The sequence below is a fragment of the Lactuca saligna genome, chromosome 5 (assembly GCF_052625555.1).
Source record: "Lactuca saligna cultivar CGN05327 chromosome 5, ASM5262555v1, whole genome shotgun sequence".
Classification (NCBI taxonomy): domain Eukaryota; kingdom Viridiplantae; phylum Streptophyta; class Magnoliopsida; order Asterales; family Asteraceae; genus Lactuca; species Lactuca saligna.
In genome coordinates, this window is record NC_136421.1 from 290808843 (window position 1) to 290831233 (window position 22391).

The 22391-nt window shown below is 30.7% G+C and overlaps 1 protein-coding gene across 1 annotated transcript; it reads left to right on the forward strand.

The window, feature by feature from the left end:
* Positions 1–17424: 17424 nt before the first annotated feature.
* Positions 17425–19714, forward strand: LOC145048161 (uncharacterized). Its single transcript, XM_078996592.1, has 3 exons — positions 17425–18165; positions 18802–18877; positions 19484–19714. Exons 1-3 carry the CDS (start codon positions 17476–17478, stop codon positions 19648–19650), a joined length of 933 nt encoding a protein of 310 aa, XP_078852718.1. The 5' UTR covers positions 17425–17475; the 3' UTR covers positions 19651–19714.
* The last annotated feature ends 2677 nt before the right edge of the window (positions 19715–22391 follow it).

Genomic DNA, 22391 nt, shown 5'->3' on the forward strand with positions numbered 1-22391 from the left:
CAAACTGTCGAATGTCACTCCTCAGCATCTCATGGTACCTCGCCTTCTTCATCTCCTCATTCACCACATACTGTGGAACCAACAGTGCTCTCTCATGGAACATCGCAATGATCTCAACCATCGTTTCAGTAGTCTGACGAAGGTCCTGAAACTCCCTTGCTAGCTGCTGCAACTTAATCACCGGTGCGAACTCAACTTGGAACCTGGTCGTAAAATCATCCCATGTCATCGAACAAATAGCCTCATCACCAACGGAGCGCCAAACCTCCTCCCACTAGTCTCGATCTCTATCTTTCAGAAGATAAGAAGCAAGTCTGACCTTTGCCCCATCAGGACAACTGCTGGTGCGAAAGGCATTAGTGATATTTGCTAACCAATACCTGCTCACAATCGGGTCCTTCTCCCCATAGTAATCCGGAGCCCACATGACCGGAACCCCCTGAAGGTTAGTGAATGTATCCCAATCAAAGCCACCATCTCAGAACGGAAAGAGCCCAAAGTTCCTCCAACACCTCCATGATACCCTCGTTGATCGTACCAAAGATCACATGTAACACCCAAAAATTCAAGTCAATTTAAACTTTTAAAAAACATTTCAAATCCATTAACTGTTACAAACTTGTTTTCAAAATGTATCATGTCATAGTATCCCCATAATCAAATCATAAAATCATAAGATATGAGGAGTTGTACAATCATGCCTTTGCCTTGCCACGGTCCCTTGATGTACCTGAAACAATAAACTAAAACCGTAAGCACAAAGCTTAGTGAGTTACCCCCAAAATATTGATATGCATACAATCCACATAACCATGCCAACAATATCATAACCAGTGTTCTAAAAGGCGCGCCATGGCGTGAGGCGTGGCTTCGCCGTTACTAAAAACCTTATAACGTTGGTGTTAGGCGTGGCGTGTGGCAAGGCGCGATATGGCGCGCCATGGCGTGTTATGGCACGTGTTTTTTCGTTTGAGATACAGTTTTTTGCTATTTGTTATGTCTTTTCTAATCGGAGATACAAGTATTTTGGTTTTTGTTAACTTTTTGTTATTAGTCATTGAACTAATATTGCTAAAAGTAGTTATATTTAATATAAATTTATATTTATGTGGTAATATAATTTTAAATTAATACAAAATTCCCGCCTTGAAAAAACGCCATGGCTGGCCATGGCTCGTTAAGCTTGAGGCTTGGCCTTGCCGCCACGCCACGCCTCACGCCATTTAGAACCTTGATCATAACATAACAAACTGAACAACATGTAATGGGCCCACATATTTACAGATTGGATTACCCCTGTGCCCACAGTGTGAGTCTGGATTGCCTACCGGGCCAACAGCTCACATCTGGATTGTCACCGAGCCCACAATACGAGTCTGGATTACCTATCGGGCCCGCAGCTCGTATCTGGAATGCACCCGAGCCCATAGTACGAGTCTGGATTGCCTACCAGGCCCACAACTCGTATCAAGAATGCTCCTAGGGCTAAGGTTACTTGAGCTTGGTGGATTCCATGCACCACACCCTTTTCTTTTATTAGAAACTATTTTTATAAAACATTTATTTTTGAAAATTTTACCAAACCCTCAGTTTGAGTTCAGACATGCCCAGGAGTACGTCCGAATCCCTCAAACTAAGGCTCTAATACCAACTTGTAACGTCCCAAAAATTAAGACCAAAAAGTTTCATTTTTAAATTAAATAAAAATGTAATCCAAAATATCATCATAGAACCAAAGTGGAACAAAGTGTATAAAATACATCATAAAACATCAGATTAATCATAAAATATGGAACGAGGTGGTGTGTGCACTGCAATCATCCCAGACTCTTCCCTTTCGAACCAGAAGTACCTGAAACATAAACTGAAAACCATAAGCACAAAGCTTAGTGAGTTCCCCAAAATACCACATACCATACATAATAAACACATAATGGGCCCCGCTCGATATCGAGTCCCACTCAGTATACAGATCTGTTAGTCATCAGACCCTATCTGCCATAGGGCCCCGCTCGGTATACATATAAACATATAAACATGTAATCATACAACTGCGATAATCACAAAGATATAAGCATACAGAATAGTCATCGGGGCCCGCCCGATATCGGGCCTTGCTCGCTAAGCATACAAACATATAACACATTCAAGAGTCACACGGACATCTAGCATCCTAACATGATAAACCATGGGTCAACAGTGGTGCCTTTGACCCGCTATACACAGTGAGGAAACTCACCTCTAGCTGCTGAATCACTCAAATGAATCTCTGGCTACTAGCCTAGAAAATCCCCAGGTTATCAAATTCAATAACATCCAATTATTAATTGGATTCTGACCCAACACCAAAAGTCTAAGCTATTTGGCCCATAACCAAGGTAAAATACCATTTTACCCTTTATCCAACTTGGCCCAAAGCCAAGCCCAACTCAAAAATTCTAAAAGGCCTAAATCCTAGAACCCAATTTATGGCCCAATATTCTAAATTGGGCCCAAGACTCATCATGGGCCTAATATCCAAGGAAGCCCAACATGCTAGCCCCAAGCCCAAAACAGAGTTCTAATGGCCCAACCAGGCCCAAACTTACAAACTCAAATTATAGCCCAATACCGAGGATGTCAAGCCCAAAATCCCATTTGTTGAGTACATGGGGCGTACTTAGCTCGTATGCTTAGCGTAATCCATCTAGGGCTAATACGTGTAGCGTACCAGCTGGGTACTCCTAGTGTACTCCTCAGTGTGCCAACTTACTCCATTAAGCACTTAAACCGTTGATCCCTTTGTCCAAACTCTCAGATATGGTCCCTAAGGATGACTTATCTTGTAAATTTGGCAACTTTACACTCATACATGGATTAATGTGGCTCAAAAGCTCAAAAAAGAGCTTAATAAAGATCTTAATACATGCATCGATCAAAATACTCCATAAAGTTGACATTTTTATGAACATGGGGACTGAATGGAGCTAAGATTTAGCATCCATCACTTATGGAGTAGATCAAAAGCTCACCTTCTACACAAAAGACTCAAAAGTGCGCAAAATAGACCATAAACTAGACCTAACATATATGATTGTCAAGGTGTGAGCTTTTTACCTCAAAAAGCTTGCAAACGAGAAGGTGATCCTGGATCTATAAGCCCAACTGCCCAAGCTACTCCTCCAAGTGTTCATCTTCTTCTTCTCTTTCACAAGCCACCAACAAACACTCTTTCGATCTCAAAGCTCACCAAATCACTCTAGGGTTTCAATTTCAGGGTTAGGGGAGGTGGAGGCTAGTCTAAAATTTCTAAGAGATGAGTTTAAGTTGTTTAAATAGGGCACAAACCCTAAAAATTAGGGTTTGTCCCAACCTTTGCATACGTCATGCATACTCCATGTATGCCTTGCATATGTGGGTGGAACCCGCGATCATCAGGATGGCTAGTACGCTAAGCGTACTCATTGAGTCCGCCCCGCATACTAAATAAGGAGTCAACATGTTAACAATTTAGCATAAAGGGCTAGAAAAGAAACTTACCAAAACTTGAGTGTTACACGTGGTTTCATATTGACACGACACATGGCGGTTCCATGCGCGTGCGAAATATCATATTTTCAAAATTTCATATATTTTTCATACGAGCTTTATTTTTGGCTTGCTTTATATCCACGCGTACGTCGACGACATCTACAATTTTCGTTTAAACTGTATTGGCTAATTCTAACTTTATTGTTAATTGTATATTTTTACATGCTTAGATTGTTAAAGTCCATGTAAAAATCATAACTTTCTCCTACGACCTTTGTTCTCTACTCTCTTTATATCGACAAAATCATGTTGACGAGATCTTCTAGTCTTGTTGAGATTCTTTTCCCAAACAATCGACATATTTTATTTTAAGTTTTTGTGTCGCACACTGATACGCTAAAACTTCGAAAAATCATAATTTCCTCATATGAAGTTACATTTGGATGTTCATTATATGTATACTTTTGGTTTAACGACTACTATGATTTTCATTTAGATTGCGTAAGCTAATAAGAAACCTATCTTTGATTCACTTTTTACGATGCGTATAGTCGAGATGGTTTAAATGCGAAGCTTCAAAGAAGTACAACTTCTTTATACGAAGTTGGATTCGAGCGTTCCCTATATCTACAAAATTCTCATTACACCTACTATAATTTTTGCTAAGATTATTTATCTTAAATAACTTTCCTATCAAAATGTCGTTCTATCGCTTATTAAAAATTTCCAAAAGAACTTATAATATGCACTCTGCAACACGCAAGACTAGCGATCTCCCTATTCGAGGGTTCAAATTATAATAATTATCTCTTATAATATCTTAATTATATAGCCCAAAGTTGCGGACGTTACATAGACCAACTAGCTTGATTGGTTTTAATATAGGTATCGGTTTGGATAGACTTCGTACTAGGAATGAACAAAAGGACCAAACCGGCCGGAACCGGGAACCGGCTTTGGCTAAAATCAAGAACCGAACTGGCCCGGCGGTTTAACCGGTTCCCGGTTCCTACCGGTTCTTGTCGTGTCTTCAAATGTTGGAACCGGTCCTTGAAAAATAGCATCATACGGTTCCGGTTTTTGCCGGTTCTACCGGTTCCAGTTATATCGGTTCCGATTCCTATCAGTCCCCGGTTCCAAAAATCCACAAAAATAACGTCCCGGTCTCTGCCAGACCGGTTCCATCGGGTTCCGATTCCGGCCAGTTCCCCGGTCCATATGCTCATCCATACTTCGTACTAAGGAAAATCTTTTAATTTAGATCGATTGACTTACCCACGTCTCTTTCTTCTATTTGTCATCATCATATAGAAGAGGTGGATCACATTTTAATTCGTTGTGAGATGGTCAAGGAGTTATTGGAAAAGATTTGTAGATGGTGCGACATCCGACACCTTTGGTCATTGTGCGTGACTTACAAGCTTGGTTGGATTCATATCATTTGAACGGGTTGAAAAAGTTGTTGCATACTATCATCTCGATTACTTGATGGTGCATTTGGATGTGCAGAAATACAACGGTTTCTTATAGAAACAAACCGATGGCACATGTTTTTTTATAGTATAGTTGCTTTTTTTAACCTTATGGCTCTAAAATCTGTTAAAAGTACTTTTTAATTCTCTAGTTCCTTCTTATAGTTCTTTTTCTATTAAAAAATCAAACGTTAAAAAATGAGTTAATAATTTAACTCATGACATACTATATATATTCTAAAATTAATAACAAAGCAATCGAACTTGCACTGAAATATTGTTTTGGGGTTGAAAAAGTTTCAGATGAACATGAATGTGTCTGTAGGTGAAAGCAAATTCTGAAGGGACGTGATGTGCTGTTACAAAGCCAAAAATCCCGTGAATTACAAAAAACAAACAAATTTAATTATTTAATTAAGTATTTAAGTACCTGAAATTAATAATATCACGTGATTAGGAGGAATATCCGTAAGCCATTCATTGAATATTTCACCATTCTAATTCATCCTTAATTATTTTATATTAATTTCTAAATTCTTGCCCAATTTTGGGCTTTTCTCTTGTCTATTTCCGTTTATGGAGTTTAATAAATATTATGTTCTCATATCTTAAAACAATATTATTAATTATCAACTAAACGTTGGATTACTTATTTTCTCGTCTATTTGGAACGAAATATTCCGATCCGATCTAAGTACTTGTGTCGATAAGAAATTATTTTTATTCATGGATTTTCATATAATAAGGAGGTAATTTGCAAACGTAAAAAAGAACGCATGGATATTAAATAATATTTACATGTCTGAATTATCGGAATAAAAAATGTATAGAATCAACATGGTAAAGAAAATTTAATCTCACACGTAGCCCTATAAAGCGCAAATAAATTTTGAAGCTTTTTTATTTGTTTCTTGATGCAGAAATTTGTTCTTTTTGTCTTAAAATGATGCACAAAAAATGTTATTTACGAAACACGACGTCTTTGTCGGTCTATAAATTGTGCTTACTTTATGTTAATAGTTTGTTTATATAAATAATTAATATTAATATTTAATATAGTAATTTAACGAAATCCCTATTTAATTAGGATGGAGCCGTATATAATTTTTGTTTCTTTTTGTTCATGTCATTTTTGTCGCAACACTTATATTATTGTTGTATGGCGGCTATAGATTGCCACATCAATTATTATTTTTATGTTATTTGAACAACTAAATTTTTATAAAATTAGAAATTTCATTAATTGAAAAAATTACATAGTATAATATGAAATTAAAACGTAGGAAACATAATAACAAAAATAAAAATCTCACCTTATGTTTTTTTTTCGTGGTTTGCCTCTAAGCTTTAACGCCGATTCATGTTTCTTTCTGGATATAGTGAGACACATCTTGCAATAGGAGTTTCATATTACATGATTTTTCTTTTTCTTTTGTAACGTAAAAGTGATTTTTTAAATTGGTATTTAACCTTGCGAGCTCTGCCTTTATATAATCGATACGACTTAAATCACACATAAGACATTAGCCCTTTTGTTTTGGTTGCTCTCTTCCCACGGACGACTAAGTCTGGGAATCCTTATTCGGTCGTCATCGTTGAGGTCTAACTTGACATGCGTATCCGATAATTGGCTATGGATGTTTTCAGATGTTTTGGTTCTCTTAGAACCACCCACTAAAGATTCCAATGTTTCTATGTGCTTCCATCTTCTATTCCTCGACAAAATTCCAAAACTCTTAAATTTTAAAAGATTTCTTGTAATCATTTAGGTAAATTTCATGAGTTTTGTTTAAAGATATTGCATCATTTGCATCATTTGGCCAATCATGTTTCAAGTTCATAAACAAAAACGTCAAACTCCATTAAGGCTTTGTTTGTGTTCTTCTATTTTGAGTAGAATTGATCATTCTTTCGGTAATTACATTGTGTTATTTTGGTCTGGAAATGTTTTGTAGCTTTCATATAAAAAGTTGGCCCACTTTGGTCGTTGCCAACCTGTGGGTCCTCCAAAACATTAATCGTGCACGTGTCAACGCCCTCTCTTCCTCTTGGGTCCAAGTTATAGTTTGGGTTTTTCCTTCGGCTTGCAAATCCGATTGGAAATTGGGTTAGGTTTGGGTTTGAGATTGGATTTGTAATTGAGTTTCTTGAACGGTATCAAATGTGTCGAACTGTCGAAATCAGGTTGGGTAGGGCGTTTAGGGCTTTTTGATTGTTTCGAGAGCTTGAGGAAGTGATTTTCAAAGTTGAATGTTGATGTTTGAGAGAAATAACATGAATATTGAAGGTTTGAAAGTGATAGGAAATGAAGATAATTGTGATATTTATTTAGGTAAAAAAAAAAAAATTGGTAAATTTTTTGAACGTTATGGCAGAAACAGATACATTAAAAAATAATAATAATGAGAGAGACGATTGGCTGTCTTAGCTCAACATGCCTAGTTGAGGGGACATTGTTTACCAAGGCAATCCCCCAATCTTATAACATATTTATGTTACGATTTACTAATAAATAATAAACTAAAAATGTGATAATTAATTGCTATAAGGTAATTAGAATCGGCGGGTGTTTAGTGACTTTTGTTGTCTTCTAAATCATTTTTATATATAATAACAGCTCTTCTAAACGTCTCTTTTAATATAAGTATTTTAGTGTTGAATAAAAAATAAAAAAATAAACTAAAAAAATTATATCATAGTAAAAGCTTTCAGAGATAAACTAAAACTAATGAAGTACGGATTCCACTCTTGGATATGTGTTGTTAATAACCAAATGGACATTAAGGTCGTATCTGAATACTGAATAATTTCTATAACAAATTGTAAGATAGTAAATAATAATAATAAATAAGAAATAAAGCAACATAAAGAAAAGAAAGCACATGCAAGAAAAGAAAGTTTAAGTCTCTAATTACCATAGAAGTTGCCCCCATGTAGGCTTTTTGTGATGAAAGGGTTAACAATGATATTGCAATTATGACTACTTAAAGCCTTAAGCTTTGGGGAAATGGTGTCAAATAGTCAATGGAGCTGGTGCCACCCGAACTAAATCATCTCAAAAGAATACAAACAAATAATTTACCTCCATTTATGCCTAAAAGGGCCACTCAATTCCTATATAAAGTCATCAACCCTTGATTTTTTTTCTTTTATTTTACTTCATATGCAAGGACAACAAAAATAAAAAAATCAACAAGACATGTTACAAAATTTGTAAATTTATTCTAATTTTCTTTTAAAAGGAAGAATGTAAACCATTTTGTTTATGATTTTATATTGAAATTTTCGAATATTTCTATTTGTTATAGACACAAAACCTCTCAATCCACCAATCCAAAAATACATCTATCATACATTAATAAATATTATAAAACTAGGCGAATGTCCGCGCGTTGCGCAGAAACACCTGTTAAAGTCTTTACAAATATATGAGTTTTTTTTTTTTTTATAAATATAACAATAGTTTTTAAATTAGATATAATAATTTTTATACTAAATTGATATAATATATTCATTATTTTGAATTATATGATAATATATACATTTATTATAACTTCATAATATCAATTGTTTGAATAACTTCTACCCACGGGTTACACATGAATAAAATAAATATAATATATGATTTAATGTTATTTATAGTTTTAATTATTAATTAGTTTTTTAAAATTTATTTGTTTAATTTTTTAATTTCTAACATTATAATTATTTAGACATCAAACATTAATTTTTAATTTTAAAGGTAACAATATAATCATTTATTATAAAGTTATTTTTAACTATTGTTATTGTAAGTTATTTTAAGCTACTTATTTAAAAACTTTTAACGATTATAAAAAATATCTTTAGGAAATATTTTAGTTAAATCGAGATTACATTTTAGTTTTTTGCATTTATCACTACAATTTATCAATTTTAACTATTTACAAAATATTCTTTGGTTTTTAAAGGGAACTGAAATTTATATTTAAGTTGACATTGTAATGTCATATTTAAGTTAACAATTTAAGTGTTTTGTCAAAACTATTCAAAAGTTGTAGTTTTAAACTGACAATGGTTTACATATAACGACATATTAAATCTAATAAATTAAGTATAATATGTTAGAAGTTAAACACATAACTTTATAAGTAGAAGTAAATATATTATTTTAAAATTAAATTTTAGTTTATTTATGATTACATTTTAGGTTTGATATTTGTTTAACCTTATTAACTAACTTATAATCATTATTAGAAAGACGCTATAACTTATCACTTTTGATTATTTACAAAATATTCTTTAGGTTGTTTGAGTTAAACTAAAAATTATATTTAAGTTGACCATTTAATGTTATATTCAATTTAAAAATTTAAGTATTTTAAACAAATTATTCCAAAATTGTATCTTTAAAATGATAATAGTTTACGTATAACAATATATTAAAACTAATAAATTAAGTATAATGTGTTAAAAGTTAAAAAAAATATAACTTTATAAGTAGAAGTAAATATATTATTTTAATATTGAAATTTACTTTATATATGATTACAATTTAGTTTTGATATTTATTTAACCTAATTAACCAAATTGTAATTATTATTAGAAATAAATTGAAAAGTCATGGGAGTTTCAAATGAATGTGGTGAAAGGAAAAATACATGGGAGTTTCAAATGAATGTGGTGAAAGGAAAACTGTTTCCTTTATAAGTATACTAAGCGAATGCTCACGCGTTGCACATAAACACATATATAGTTGAAGTCTTTATATATATGATTTATTAAATATAACAATAACATTGTTGTTAAATTTGATATAATAATTTGTATATACTAAATTGATATAATATATTGATTATTTTGAATTATATGATAATATATACATTTATTATAACTTGTTAATCTCAATCGTTTGAATAACTTCTACCCGCAAGTTACACATGAATAAAATTAAATATAATATATGATTTGATGTTATTTATAGTTGTTTTTATTGTTAATTAATTTTTTAAAATTTATTTGCTTAATGTTTTAATTTCTATCATTATAATTATTTAAAACATCAAACATTGTTTTTTCATTTTAAAGCTAACAATATAATCATTTATATAGAGTTGTTTTTAATTATTGTTATTGTAAGTTATTTTAAGCTACGTATTTGGAAACTTTTAATGATTATAAAAATATATTTAAGAAATGTTTTAGTTAAATTGAAATTACAATTTAGTTTTTGCTTTTATCATTACAATTTATCACTTTTAACTATTTATAAAATATTCTTTAGTTTTTTTAATGGAACTTAAATTTATATTTGAGTTGACATTGTAATGCACAGAAACACCTATGCAGTTGAAGTCTTTACAAATATACATTTTTTAAAATATAACACTAACGTTGTTGTTAAATTTGATATAATAATTTGTATATTAATTTGATATAATATATTTACTATTTTGAATTATATGATAATATATAAATCTATTATAACGTCATAATCTCATTCGTTTGAATGACTTCTACTTGCGAGTTACACATCAATAAAACTAAATATTATATATGGTTTAATATTATTTATAGTTGTTATTTTTAACTATTTTTTTTAAATATATTTGTTTAATGTTTTAATTTCTATCATTATAAGTATTTAAAACATCAAACATTATTTTTTGATTTTAAAGGTAATAATATAATAATTTATATAGAGTTATTTTTAACTATTGTTATTATAAGTTATTTTAAGCTACTTATTTGAAATTTTTTAACAATTATATAAATATATTTAGGAAATATTTTAGTTAAACTGATATTACAATTTAGTTTTTGCATTTATCACTATAATTTATCACTTTTAACTTTTTACAAAATACTATTTGTTTTTTTAGTGGAATTGAAATTTATATTAAAGTTGACATTGTAATGTTATATTTAAATTAACAATTTAAGTATTTTGTCCAAACTGTTTAAAAATTGTAGCTTTAAACTGATAATGGTTTACATACAACAACATTTTAAATCTAATAAATTCAGTATAATATGTTAAAATTTAAAGACATAACTTTATAAATAGAAGTAAAGTTATTATTTTAAAATTGAAATCTATTCTATTTATTATTATACTTTAGGTTTGATACTTATTTAACCTTATTAACCAACTTACAATCATTATTAGAAAAACACTACACTTTATCACTTTTAATTATTTATAAAATAATCTTTGGGTTGTTTAAGTTAAATAAAATTTATATTTAAGTTGAGCCTATAATGTTATATTTTAATTAATAATTTAAGTATTTTATACAAATTGTTCAAAAATTATACCTTTAAAATGATAATGGTTTACATTCAACAATATATTCAAACTAATAAATTAAGTATAATATGTTAAAAGTTAGAAAACATAATTTTATAAGTAGATTTAAAGATTATTTTTAATATTGAAATTTAGTTTATATATGAATACACTTTTGATTTGATATTTATTTAAACTAATTTCCAAATTATAATTATTATTATAAAGAAATTGAAAAGTCATGAGAGTTTCAAATGAATGTGGTGAAAGGAAAAAAAATGGAGATTTCAAATGCATGAGATTCAAGAAAAAATGATAGCTTTATAAGTATGTATGATAATGTTAATGATGGTTACAATCACGGTTTTAAGTTGTATGTTGCGTTGAGAGGGACCATTTTTGTAATTTTGTTAAACTGAATCATTTATTTACTTTTGTCTTACGCACAATGACTATTTCTGTAATTGTCTTACAAATATACTATTTTTATAGGTTTGGACCTATAATTTTCTCTTATACATCCATCATTTCTATAATTTCATTTATTTTTCACATATGGACAATTTCTATTATTTTGTCTTAGAAATGGATCTTTTAGTAATTTTATTACCCATAGACTATTTTTGTAATTGTTTTTCTCACATAGTGACCATTTATGTCATTATCTATTTGAAACACATGGATAATTCTTATCAATTTTTTTTTTCGCAAATGGACTACTTCCATCTTTTACATAAACTAACAATGTAATTAACTGGAAACATTATAGCTTGATTTGACCTTATGAATAACGTATAGCCAGTAGCGGAGCTAGATGGGACGTTAGGGGTACTACAGCATCCCCAAAAAATTGTTTTATGTATATAAAATTTTTTACTTGTAAACATATTTTATGTTATTGTACCCCCAGCTTAAGATATTGTACCATGTTTTTTAATATCCGGGATATGATAACTACATAAAATATATTGATAATGTTTGTATCTCATATCAAAATTTCTGGCTCCGTCACTGCGTATAACATTTTGGTAAATGTTATTGCTTTGAAGGTTTGTTTTCACATTTCGTGTTCAAATATTCTACTATTAATTTTGTTTGTACTTTCTTAGAATATTTAATTTGAGTTTTGTAGATCGCTTGTACGCTTTTTATGGTAATTCAAGTAGTTGATTAGTGAACAATATTGGAGGGGCCATATATTCATGGAAATCACAAAAACATTAAATGTTTATTTTTCGTTGTTTTTGTATCTTTCGGGTATTAATGGAGCATAAAGGGGGATACAGTTATGTAGAAAGGCATAAAGGACATCAAGACATGCATTTGCAATAGATTTGCCTATCGATAGGCCATGTCCAATGTTTCTGATGTTCACAAAATTTCGCCAACAATTTACGTTACAAACTTCCTTACTAGCATGGAGAATCGTGAATTTTGGGATATGTATGCAAAAAGGGAATGTTGGTAGACATTTTTATCGCCCAAAGATGATTAAAATTAGGAAAATATGTTTGTATTTGTTAAGGGGTTGAAAACCTGGAAATTTTGACTTGGAACCCTTACTTCACAAGGATTAGACATTATAAGTTTTCTACATAGTAAGATTCAACATGAATGAAATAATCCAAGATATACAAGACAATGCGGAGAAACCGTTTATCTATTAGTATGAAAAGGTAAACGAAACTAAAGGAAAATCATGTACCAATGTTATATTGGATAACAGAAATAACAAATGAGAAAAATACGCCAAATCTATTCAAGAAGAAGACGGGATCAAATTTGACTATGGAGATCTTTTGGTCAAACCTATTTCCATGGCATCCACTTTCTTTAGGAATGTAAAATATTTCATTTCCATCCCTAACATACAATAATGGTGCAAGAGTGAAGACTTTATTGATGTGAGTTTGAAGTACATATAAGACTAATGGGTGTTATTGGAATTGTCTATGAAACATGCTTGCAGAACTTTCAAGCTCACAAAGAGGCATAATCTTAGTTTAATAGCCTTTTTTTCTTGTCACGTTCATTTTTTGTTTCATAATTCTTTGTTAATGAGTTAACTAAATTATCCAATGCATTCTTAAAGGATTCCTACGTTGGTGAAGTAAATACTAAGGAGGTATTCTTTATCAATTGGCCTCATCTTACCCTCGCACTCATCCTCACTCTCATCTTCACCACGAGGATAATACAAGTGGAAAAAATAGACATTAATATATGCAATTAGTGGAAAATAGAAATATTAAGACTAAGATATTAGGAAAAAATCACATAAAATACAAATTAAGACAAACTACAACGACAACGTCAACGACAACGATACCAAAAATAATAATAAGGGAAATACAGAAAGATCTCAACCATTTATATACCAACATTAAAAAAAAAAACTCTTATATTTTGTTTATAAGCAGAAAAGCATTTACATTTTCAATTACCTTTTAGATTTACCTAAATATCCGTTTTTTAAATAATTTATTGGTTATTTTGTGACATGATATTTATCTTGTTCATTTTTAGGTTGATATGAGAAAAAAAAAAGCAAGATCACTTATTTTTGCTTGAGTAAATGGTCGTTGAGTAAATGATCAATTTCTCACATTTTACCTTAAACAAGAGGTAATGTCACTTATTTTTGTTTTCATGTTAACCTATAAATATAAAAGATAAATGTCATGTCACAAAATAATGGATAATTTCTTTAAAAAATTGGATATTTTGGTTAATATGAATGGTAACTGAAAAATATAAAGGTTTTTTTTTTTTTTTTTTTTTTTTTTTTTTTTTTTTTTTGTATAAACAAAATGTAAGGGTATTTTTAAATGTTGGTAGATAAATGGTTGTACTTTTATGCGTTCCCTATGGTTTGGGGTAATCTTTGCGTTTGGTCCCTAAATGTTTTTCTTAAATCGAACGGTCCCTAAGATGTAGTTTTGTTGCGTGTTTAGTCCTTACCATACCTAAAAAGACTAATTACCCTTATTTGTTTTTTTAAAAATTTTTTATTATGTATTTCTTATTTATCTATTAAAACCTATTTATCAAAAAAGATGATTCCACTCCCACCCCTCAATCATCTTCACATTCACATCATCTTCTTCATTCTATCGACGAGTTCATCTAACATCACCACCACCCACTCCTTCCTCCTTTCCCTTCGTCAGAAACCTGCTTTACCGCTCCCCTTTTCTTGCCCTAATATCCACACGTCTTAAATAAACACACCCTCAACCCTTAATCCTTACCCACCTTCTCTTTTTCCTCATTCTTTTTTCCATTTTCGTTTCATGTATGTGACTTTCCCTCTTCCCTAGAAATCCATCTATCATCTCCTACACTACCATTAAACACCGTGTCGCCAAAGTTAAAACTATTGCATCTAAAATTAGATTTATCAATAAGCATTGACATCATGTATCATATTTATCATGAAGACTTGAAATAAGATATCATATTTAAACATTGAAACATAAATCAATAATGAAATCCTTAGATCAAAATTAAAACACAAATCATACAAGGAGCAAGAATTGAAACTGATATTCGATTTATGTAGATACACTTGAAATCACACTCACAAACTTGAAACCAAACACTCAGTGTCACATATTTATGCAACAAGACTTAAAACTAGACAAAGAGTTTATACAGAGCAACTGAAATATATCTTAGCTGAGTCTAATGACGATCGAATTGATATTGGAGGTCGGTGATGGTCATTTTGATGATGGAGGCTGGTGGTGATTGTTTGATGATGGATACCAACGACAATATAAAACATCAATTACATGTGAGACAGTCACACAACAAATCAGAAACAAAGGTGCTTTGTGTGTCATGTATGACCGAAAGAGTGGAGACGATATGTGGGGCAGGCAGCAACTGATTGGCGTGTTCGTCATCGTGAGTAAAAGTCTTTCAATGATATTTAGGTTACAAAAGGATAATTTAGGGGTCGGGGTTCCATCGGGTATGAAAAGGTAGGTAATGGAGAGGGGAGGACGCCGATGCAACTCGATGGTAAAGAAAGAATGAGGGATAAGTTACAAGTCTATAGAGAAGTAGGTGGATGGTTGAGGATGAGAAAGGAAAACATCGATGATGAGGAATGAGTTTACCATATTCAGTTGTGCAAGAAAAAGAAAGTAAGGGGAACGGGTGGGACATAACCTATTCATTAAACATTTTTTTATTTAATAAGATAAACAATAAAAAGAGCAATATAGTCTTTTTAGATCTAGTAAAGACCAAACGCACAATAAAAATACATCTTACGGACCATCCAAGTTAGAAAAACAATTTAGGGACCAAACATGCAATTATCCCAAACCATAAGGACCATTCATGTAATTTACTCTAATAATAATAATAATAATAATAATAATAATAATAATAATTAAAGGGGTTTGTGAAAGTAAAAATAAAATACATCATAAACAAAAATATAATGTGAGTAGAATATATAAAGAAATGTGATACATATAGCAACAACTTAATAATAGGTACATTTTGCAAAATTAAAGATAAAAAATATTTGATTGGTTTAAATAGAGGTGTCAAATAAGATAGTAATTTTGTGGTTTTAGTTGACATGTCACGATAAATTTTATATAACATAAACAAACCTCCGTGATTAAAGCCTAGTGGTCGATGAATTTAATTCGACACAAGAGGTCAATGGTACAAACTCTTGTACACCTAAAATATTATTAATGTTCCACGATTGATGCTCCTTGTTGGTTTCACAGATGGTGCAGTTTACCATTTTTTATATAACATAGACACAACATGACACAATGTTGTGTTTTGTTTTACTAATATGAAAATGATCTAATTAAACAAGATATAAATGACCAACACGATAAACACAAAAAAGATAAAAACAAATTCAAAACATTTAGTTTATTTAATACAAATCTAATTTTACAAAACATGACAAATACATATTAATATCTTGTTAATTTTGTATTGAATTTTGAATATTAATACGACATAACACAATATCAATTTTGTTACATTTAACATCAACAAAACATAAAAACAAATTTGAATGTTAATTTCATTTTATATTGTATTTTTACCTTGATGTCATGAATTGTAATCTCTAGTTTTCAAATGGTGTCATTAATCATAAAGACACGAAAAATTAAATATTTTTTTATTTTTGTTCCTATAAATCTTCCCACCTGATTAAATAATGATATATGTAATATTTAATATTTATTTAATAAAATCTAATGATATTTTAATATATTAATATTAAAGATGATATCATTTAAAAAACATTTAAAAAGATAGGAGGATTGGTAGGAACAAAAATTAAAAGGATAAATCATCTTTAATAAATGAAGGTTTTTTTTTGCCACTTGTCAATCTCTCATGAGTTTTGATACTTGTCATTTTGTGATAATTTTGAAATAAATATTATCCATTTATCAATTTTTTGTTTGTTTTAATTTTTAATTAAAGTCATGTACTTATATATATGTAAAGTATTAAAAATCATATATATGATATTAAATTGTAATAAATGCGTTTCTTTTCTTTCTTATTTTAAAGTTGTATATTAAAAAATATTTTATTTTTATACTTTAAGTTTAATTATTTTTTAAATCAATCCGTATAATATACGGGTCTCAATCCTAGTTTATTTATCTAAAGACACATAATAACAAGCGGAGCATTTTTTTTTTTTGATAAATTTTTTGAATATATGATATAAAAGAAACAAAAAATGTTTTACAAAAGATCAATCATTGAAGATTTTTTCTTTTAAATGAAAAGATAGCCAAAAAATAAATTTGCATGGGTTTTCGATTCTTTACCCTCTTTAAACTCAATTTTCGGTTGTCTGGTTTCCTTTTTTTAATCTTAAAAATTCATGTAAACTTCGATTCCATAATTTAGAGTTTGATTACGAATTAATTTCAAATCAAATGGTTAAACGACCCCTAAAATAACAAATTTGGAGTCTAAAAATAGAAAAAACTACATTTTATTTCGTTTATTTTTTTCGACCATGGAAATATATCATCATGGCTACTCATGAGGCGTCCTTTTATCATCCCTTATTACTATTTTTATAGCTTTATTTTTCCTTATTTTTTTAGTTAAATATTATTTCTTTTTTTTTTATTTTTCCCCCACTTTATAACACTCATCAACGACACCCTTCATTCTCACACAAACAAATCCATTTTCCTCTAAACGCCAAAAAGAATGAAAATCAAAACGGCAGAACTCTTTTGCGCATCACCGGCCTCCACCGCCATATGCACCACCATGAATCAGCATGCCATGGTCCGCCGCGGCAGCGGCGGTTCCTCCACCCCAAGACCCATAAACCACCGCCACCATAGCTACTACAACAACCATTACCAGTTTGATTTTGGCGATAAACCCAAATTCAAAACACCTGCAATTCCTTGTACGTCTCAACAACATATTGATCCCAAGCCTTACGCTGCTTACCTCCAGAAAAACAAAAAGAGCACCTCCACCTCCACCGCCACCACCGCCGCCGCCACAACGAAAAGTGGTGTTGGTAGTCGAAATGGCGATGAGAGTGATCGTGCGTTGGTGGCGAGAAGGAAAAGCAGTGCTGATTTGAATGATAGAAATTCTGGGCGAGGTTCGTCGTCTAGATATCTTCTGAACAACCCCATTTTTGTGGCGGACTTGCAGGATTCCGATGGTGTTTGCAACGCCGGCGCACTGGTGGTTAGTGAACAAGTTTGGCCGGGTTACCATGATCATTCACCGATCAAGAAGTCTTTGTCGTCGGGAAAGTCTCGTGGAACTGAATCGCCGGCGTTGATAAAATCAAGATCGTCGTCGACGTCAAATCGATTGGATGCTCCGGTGGAATCTCTTGGTTCGAAACTTTCGAGATCCCGTTCCCGTGATCAGGTGTGTGAATAGCTGTTCAGAATAAAAGTGGATTTTGTTGTTGATTATTTAATTATTTAAATGATTTAATAATCCAGAATTTGTTTTTATTAATTTTTGAATTCAGATAAACCCAATCTTTTTTGGTCTTTTAATGGTCAAACGGATTGGTAACATTAACATGAGTAAATTAAGGGTCAATTCAATTCAACTCAAAATCAATTTTTATAAATTAGAAAATATAACATGTCGTATGCATTTCATATTTTAAATGAAAATTAGAAAATATCTTAAATAGATTAAAATTATGGTTTGCACAATACAAGAGATAGATTAGTGTGTTAAAAAAAAAGATTTGGATTATTTGATGATTAAAAGCATTAATTAATAAAGCTCAAATTCTTATTGAACACTTTTGATTTATGATTCTAGGTATTTTATTGAATATATTAATAAATTTGAAATATAGTTTATAATATAAAAAGATGAATGACAGATTAATATTGTCCGTACTTTCTCAAACTCAAAGATTCGGTTGTTCGAATCTCATGGTTAAATACTATCGATAAGTTACTATATCGAGGAATAAATATTTTCTTTATTTAAAAAAGATTTTGTTTTTAAATAATATTTTATAATAACTACTTATTTTTGCAGGTTGTGGAGCTCAGGGTGTCGATTCATTGCAAAGGTTGTGAAGGAAAAGTACGAAAACATATTTCTAGAATGGAAGGTAATGTTTTTCCTCCAATATATATGAATTATGTATTAAAACGTAAAAATTAGTTAATCGTAAATAATATTTTTCAACTAAAAATACGTAGTTCAAATCTAAAATTATTTAATGTATACCATAAAGCGTGATTTTGATCTATATATCATGATTTAATAATTCCTTTTGCATATTTAATGGGACATTGATAAAGATCGTTTCTCACACGTCACACCAATTTTTACAATCTGTTTCAATTTTTATTTTTATTTTCAGTATCAATAAAAAACACTTTTGAGATATTTATATATGAAATTACAGTTTTTATTAACATTAAAATTTCAATATAAATTAATAAATAATTAAAAAATATTCTTAAATTTATGTACATCTTATAATAACCAATAATCAAAAGTATTCTACACCAAATAAACAAAGCATCCTTAACTTCAAATAAATATCATGACCTAAAACCCAAACAAAATCCTATTCATTCAAACAAGTTTTCTTTTGATTGTTTTGTGTATATTATTATTACTCGAAAAAAAAACATAATTCTTAACCGAGTTTTGATAATTTTGAAAGAAAAACAAAAGTATTCAGCTAAACATTTTGGTGTCACTGCAGGAGTGAAATCGTTCCACATAGACTTGGAATCGAAGAAGGTGACTGTGATTGGAGACGTAACTCCATTGAGCGTTCTTTCAAGTATTTCAAAGGTCAAGAGTGCACAATTGTGGCCTTCTCCTTCTCCATCTTCTTCCTCTTCGCCTTACATTGCCATCGGATACTAAATTTGCACATTTGCGTTGTAATTTTTTATTTCTTTTTTGTAATGAAATATTTTATATTTTTCAATACTTACAAGAGTGCATTTTATCGAAAAAAAAAAAAAAAAAACCCTAGAAGTTCTTACTTGATCGAGGTATATAAGCATTACTAGTAAAACACCTACTCGGGTCAAAGAATTTCTTGAGTACTTTAGTAGCTTTGTTAGAAAATACGAAAATGGTTCTAGCTATAGTAAGATATAGTTAGCCTTTATTGGATAAGGTATGAGTTACTAAGTATATATTTATGTAAATGAGACTCGTAACACAAATTTTTTTCTTGTCCAAGGAATTTCTTGAGTTTACAAGCCCCAACGACTTATTTTAATCAACCTCTTGTTTATAGATTCTTTGTACTAGTATCTTACTTTTCTTTAACCAAAAGTTAATCAATGCTCCAAAGGCGTAAGACAAATTGTTTTGGAATGATATACTTGTAAAATTAGTCAAGTGTTTGAGCTTTAGCAACCTGAGTATGTGTTTTAATAACAATATGGATTGGGTTTTTTGTGAACTCTAAGTTGTTATGTCAGTAATATAGTAAGTCGTTGTGTATGTGATTTACAATCCATATTATGTTCTTGGGTGGATTGGTGAATAGGAGTTTTAGTTGTAATTGTAGATTGAGTTTCTTGTAAACATTCCAACTATTATGTCAATCATCTAGTAGAAACTTGTGTACATCATTTTTATTTTTTTGTGATGTTATTAAAATACCATGGTGTGAACCATTTTAAGGGTTTTTAGTATTAGTGTACATAAATTTTGTATTGTAGAGTACCTCTATTCTTTAATTTATGTAATATTAATCCAAAGTCTAAGCACATTAACATTATGTATTTAACACCTAAGTGAAATTTCTTATAAATTAAATTATTTTTTAAGATTAAGTTAAATATAAATAAGTGATTTAAAATTATAAATTTTATTAAATTAAAACAATTAAATTAAAAACTTAATTAATAATTAACTAAAAGTTAAAGTCAAAAGATTTAATTTAGAGCTAAATATTGACACTTGAATAAATTTATTTAACCAGAATTTAATTTGTAATAATTTTAATATATATGGTTAATATCTATGTTAAAGGAATCAGAAATCGAATGTTATCGTAAGCTAAATGGAGAATTAGAATATTGAGGGGTCAATCTTGCTAATTATTAAAGTTAATGTATGATCTTTTACTTAATTTACTTTTTAATAATGTATGATCTTTTACTTAATTTACTTAACTAGGTTATAGACCTAAAATTTCAAAATATGAAGTTTCTAGGGTTAAGGTGGAAATTATGAAGAGTTAATGCCATAAAAGTCCCCAAATTTTCAAGAAATGTTCGGTTACATCTTAAGTTCATTTTTGTGTCCACAAAAACCGAATATTTAGGCAAAAATCGTTATAATTGCTCTTTTTTTCGATTTTACTCTTCTATGACACTAGGGAATGATTGGTTATAGGATTAAAGTGTGTTTGGTTTGCTCAAAAAATTACTAACCCAAAAAAAGATAATCTATGAGTTGAACCTGCGTCTCACCCACACAAATCAAACACTCTAATCACCTCGACATGGAATAATTTTGTTTAAATCGTCGAAAATGTGTTTATATAACCTAACGTGGACCGGCAACCTTTACCATCGTCTTCATCACCGCACACCAATGGAGAAACCCTAGCGACCAGCAGTATCGTCGTTGCGATTTCAGAGGATGTGCATCATGCCACCACCATCTACATGAGAGGACGATGTCATTCAGATATCACTACCGCTATTTACGTGAGAAACCTATATCGACATTCTGACGTATGTGGAAGCTGTGAAGGTGACAACAATAGTGAGAACGATGATGAACGAAGAACTAGATGTAACCAGAAGTTCATGATAGTCCTCACCCTATTGGTCGGCGATGTAAACTCAGGTGTTATTCTCATCGCCATAATTGAGATCGATAATTGTTAAGAGCTGGTAGTGGGTGTTGGTGGTAGTAGAAGCAATATGTTATGTATAATAAATAAGCCAAAAAATATCAAACAATGCCCAACTTGGTGGATAACATATAAAATTTCTAGGGTTACAATGGAAATTATGAAAGGACTAATGCCATAAAAGCCCCCAAAATTTCAAGAAATGTTCGGTTATGTCCTAAGTTCAATTTTGTGTCCACAAAAAACGCATATTTGCGCAAAAATTATTATAATTGCTCTCTTTTCCGATTTTACCCTTCTATGGTATTAGGGGATGTTGGATTAGAGTGTGTTTGGTTTGCTCAATGAGTCGAACCTGGGTCTCACCCACACAAATCAAGCACTCTAATCACCTTGGCCATGGAACTAATTATGTTTAAATCATCGAAAACATGTATATATAACCTAACGTGGACCGACAACCTTCACCATCATCTTCATCACCGTACACTAATAGAGAAATCCTAGCCACCAGCAATATCATCATTACAATTTTAGAGGGTGCGCATCATGCCATCACTACCACCATCTACATGAGAAGTTGATGTCATTTGGATATCATTACTGCCATCTACATGAGAAACCCATATTAACATTCTGATGCATGTGGAAGCTGTAAAGGTGACAACAATGGTGAGAACGATGATGAACGACGAAATAGAGGTTGTGTAGGCTTGTGTCGATCTGTAACCACAGTGACGACTCCATGCGATGTTTTTGCGGAAGTTACAAGTCACCAGAGGTT

Coding starts and splice junctions, on each gene's coding strand:
- LOC145048161 (XM_078996592.1), top strand. CDS start 17,476: ATGAAAATCAAAACGGCAGAACTCTTTTGCGCATCACCGGCCTCCACC. Junction 18,166..18,801: donor GATCCCGTTCCCGTGATCAG/GTGTGTGAATAG, acceptor TTATTTTTGCAG/GTTGTGGAGCTCAGGGTGTC. Junction 18,878..19,483: donor ACATATTTCTAGAATGGAAG/GTAATGTTTTTC, acceptor GTGTCACTGCAG/GAGTGAAATCGTTCCACATA.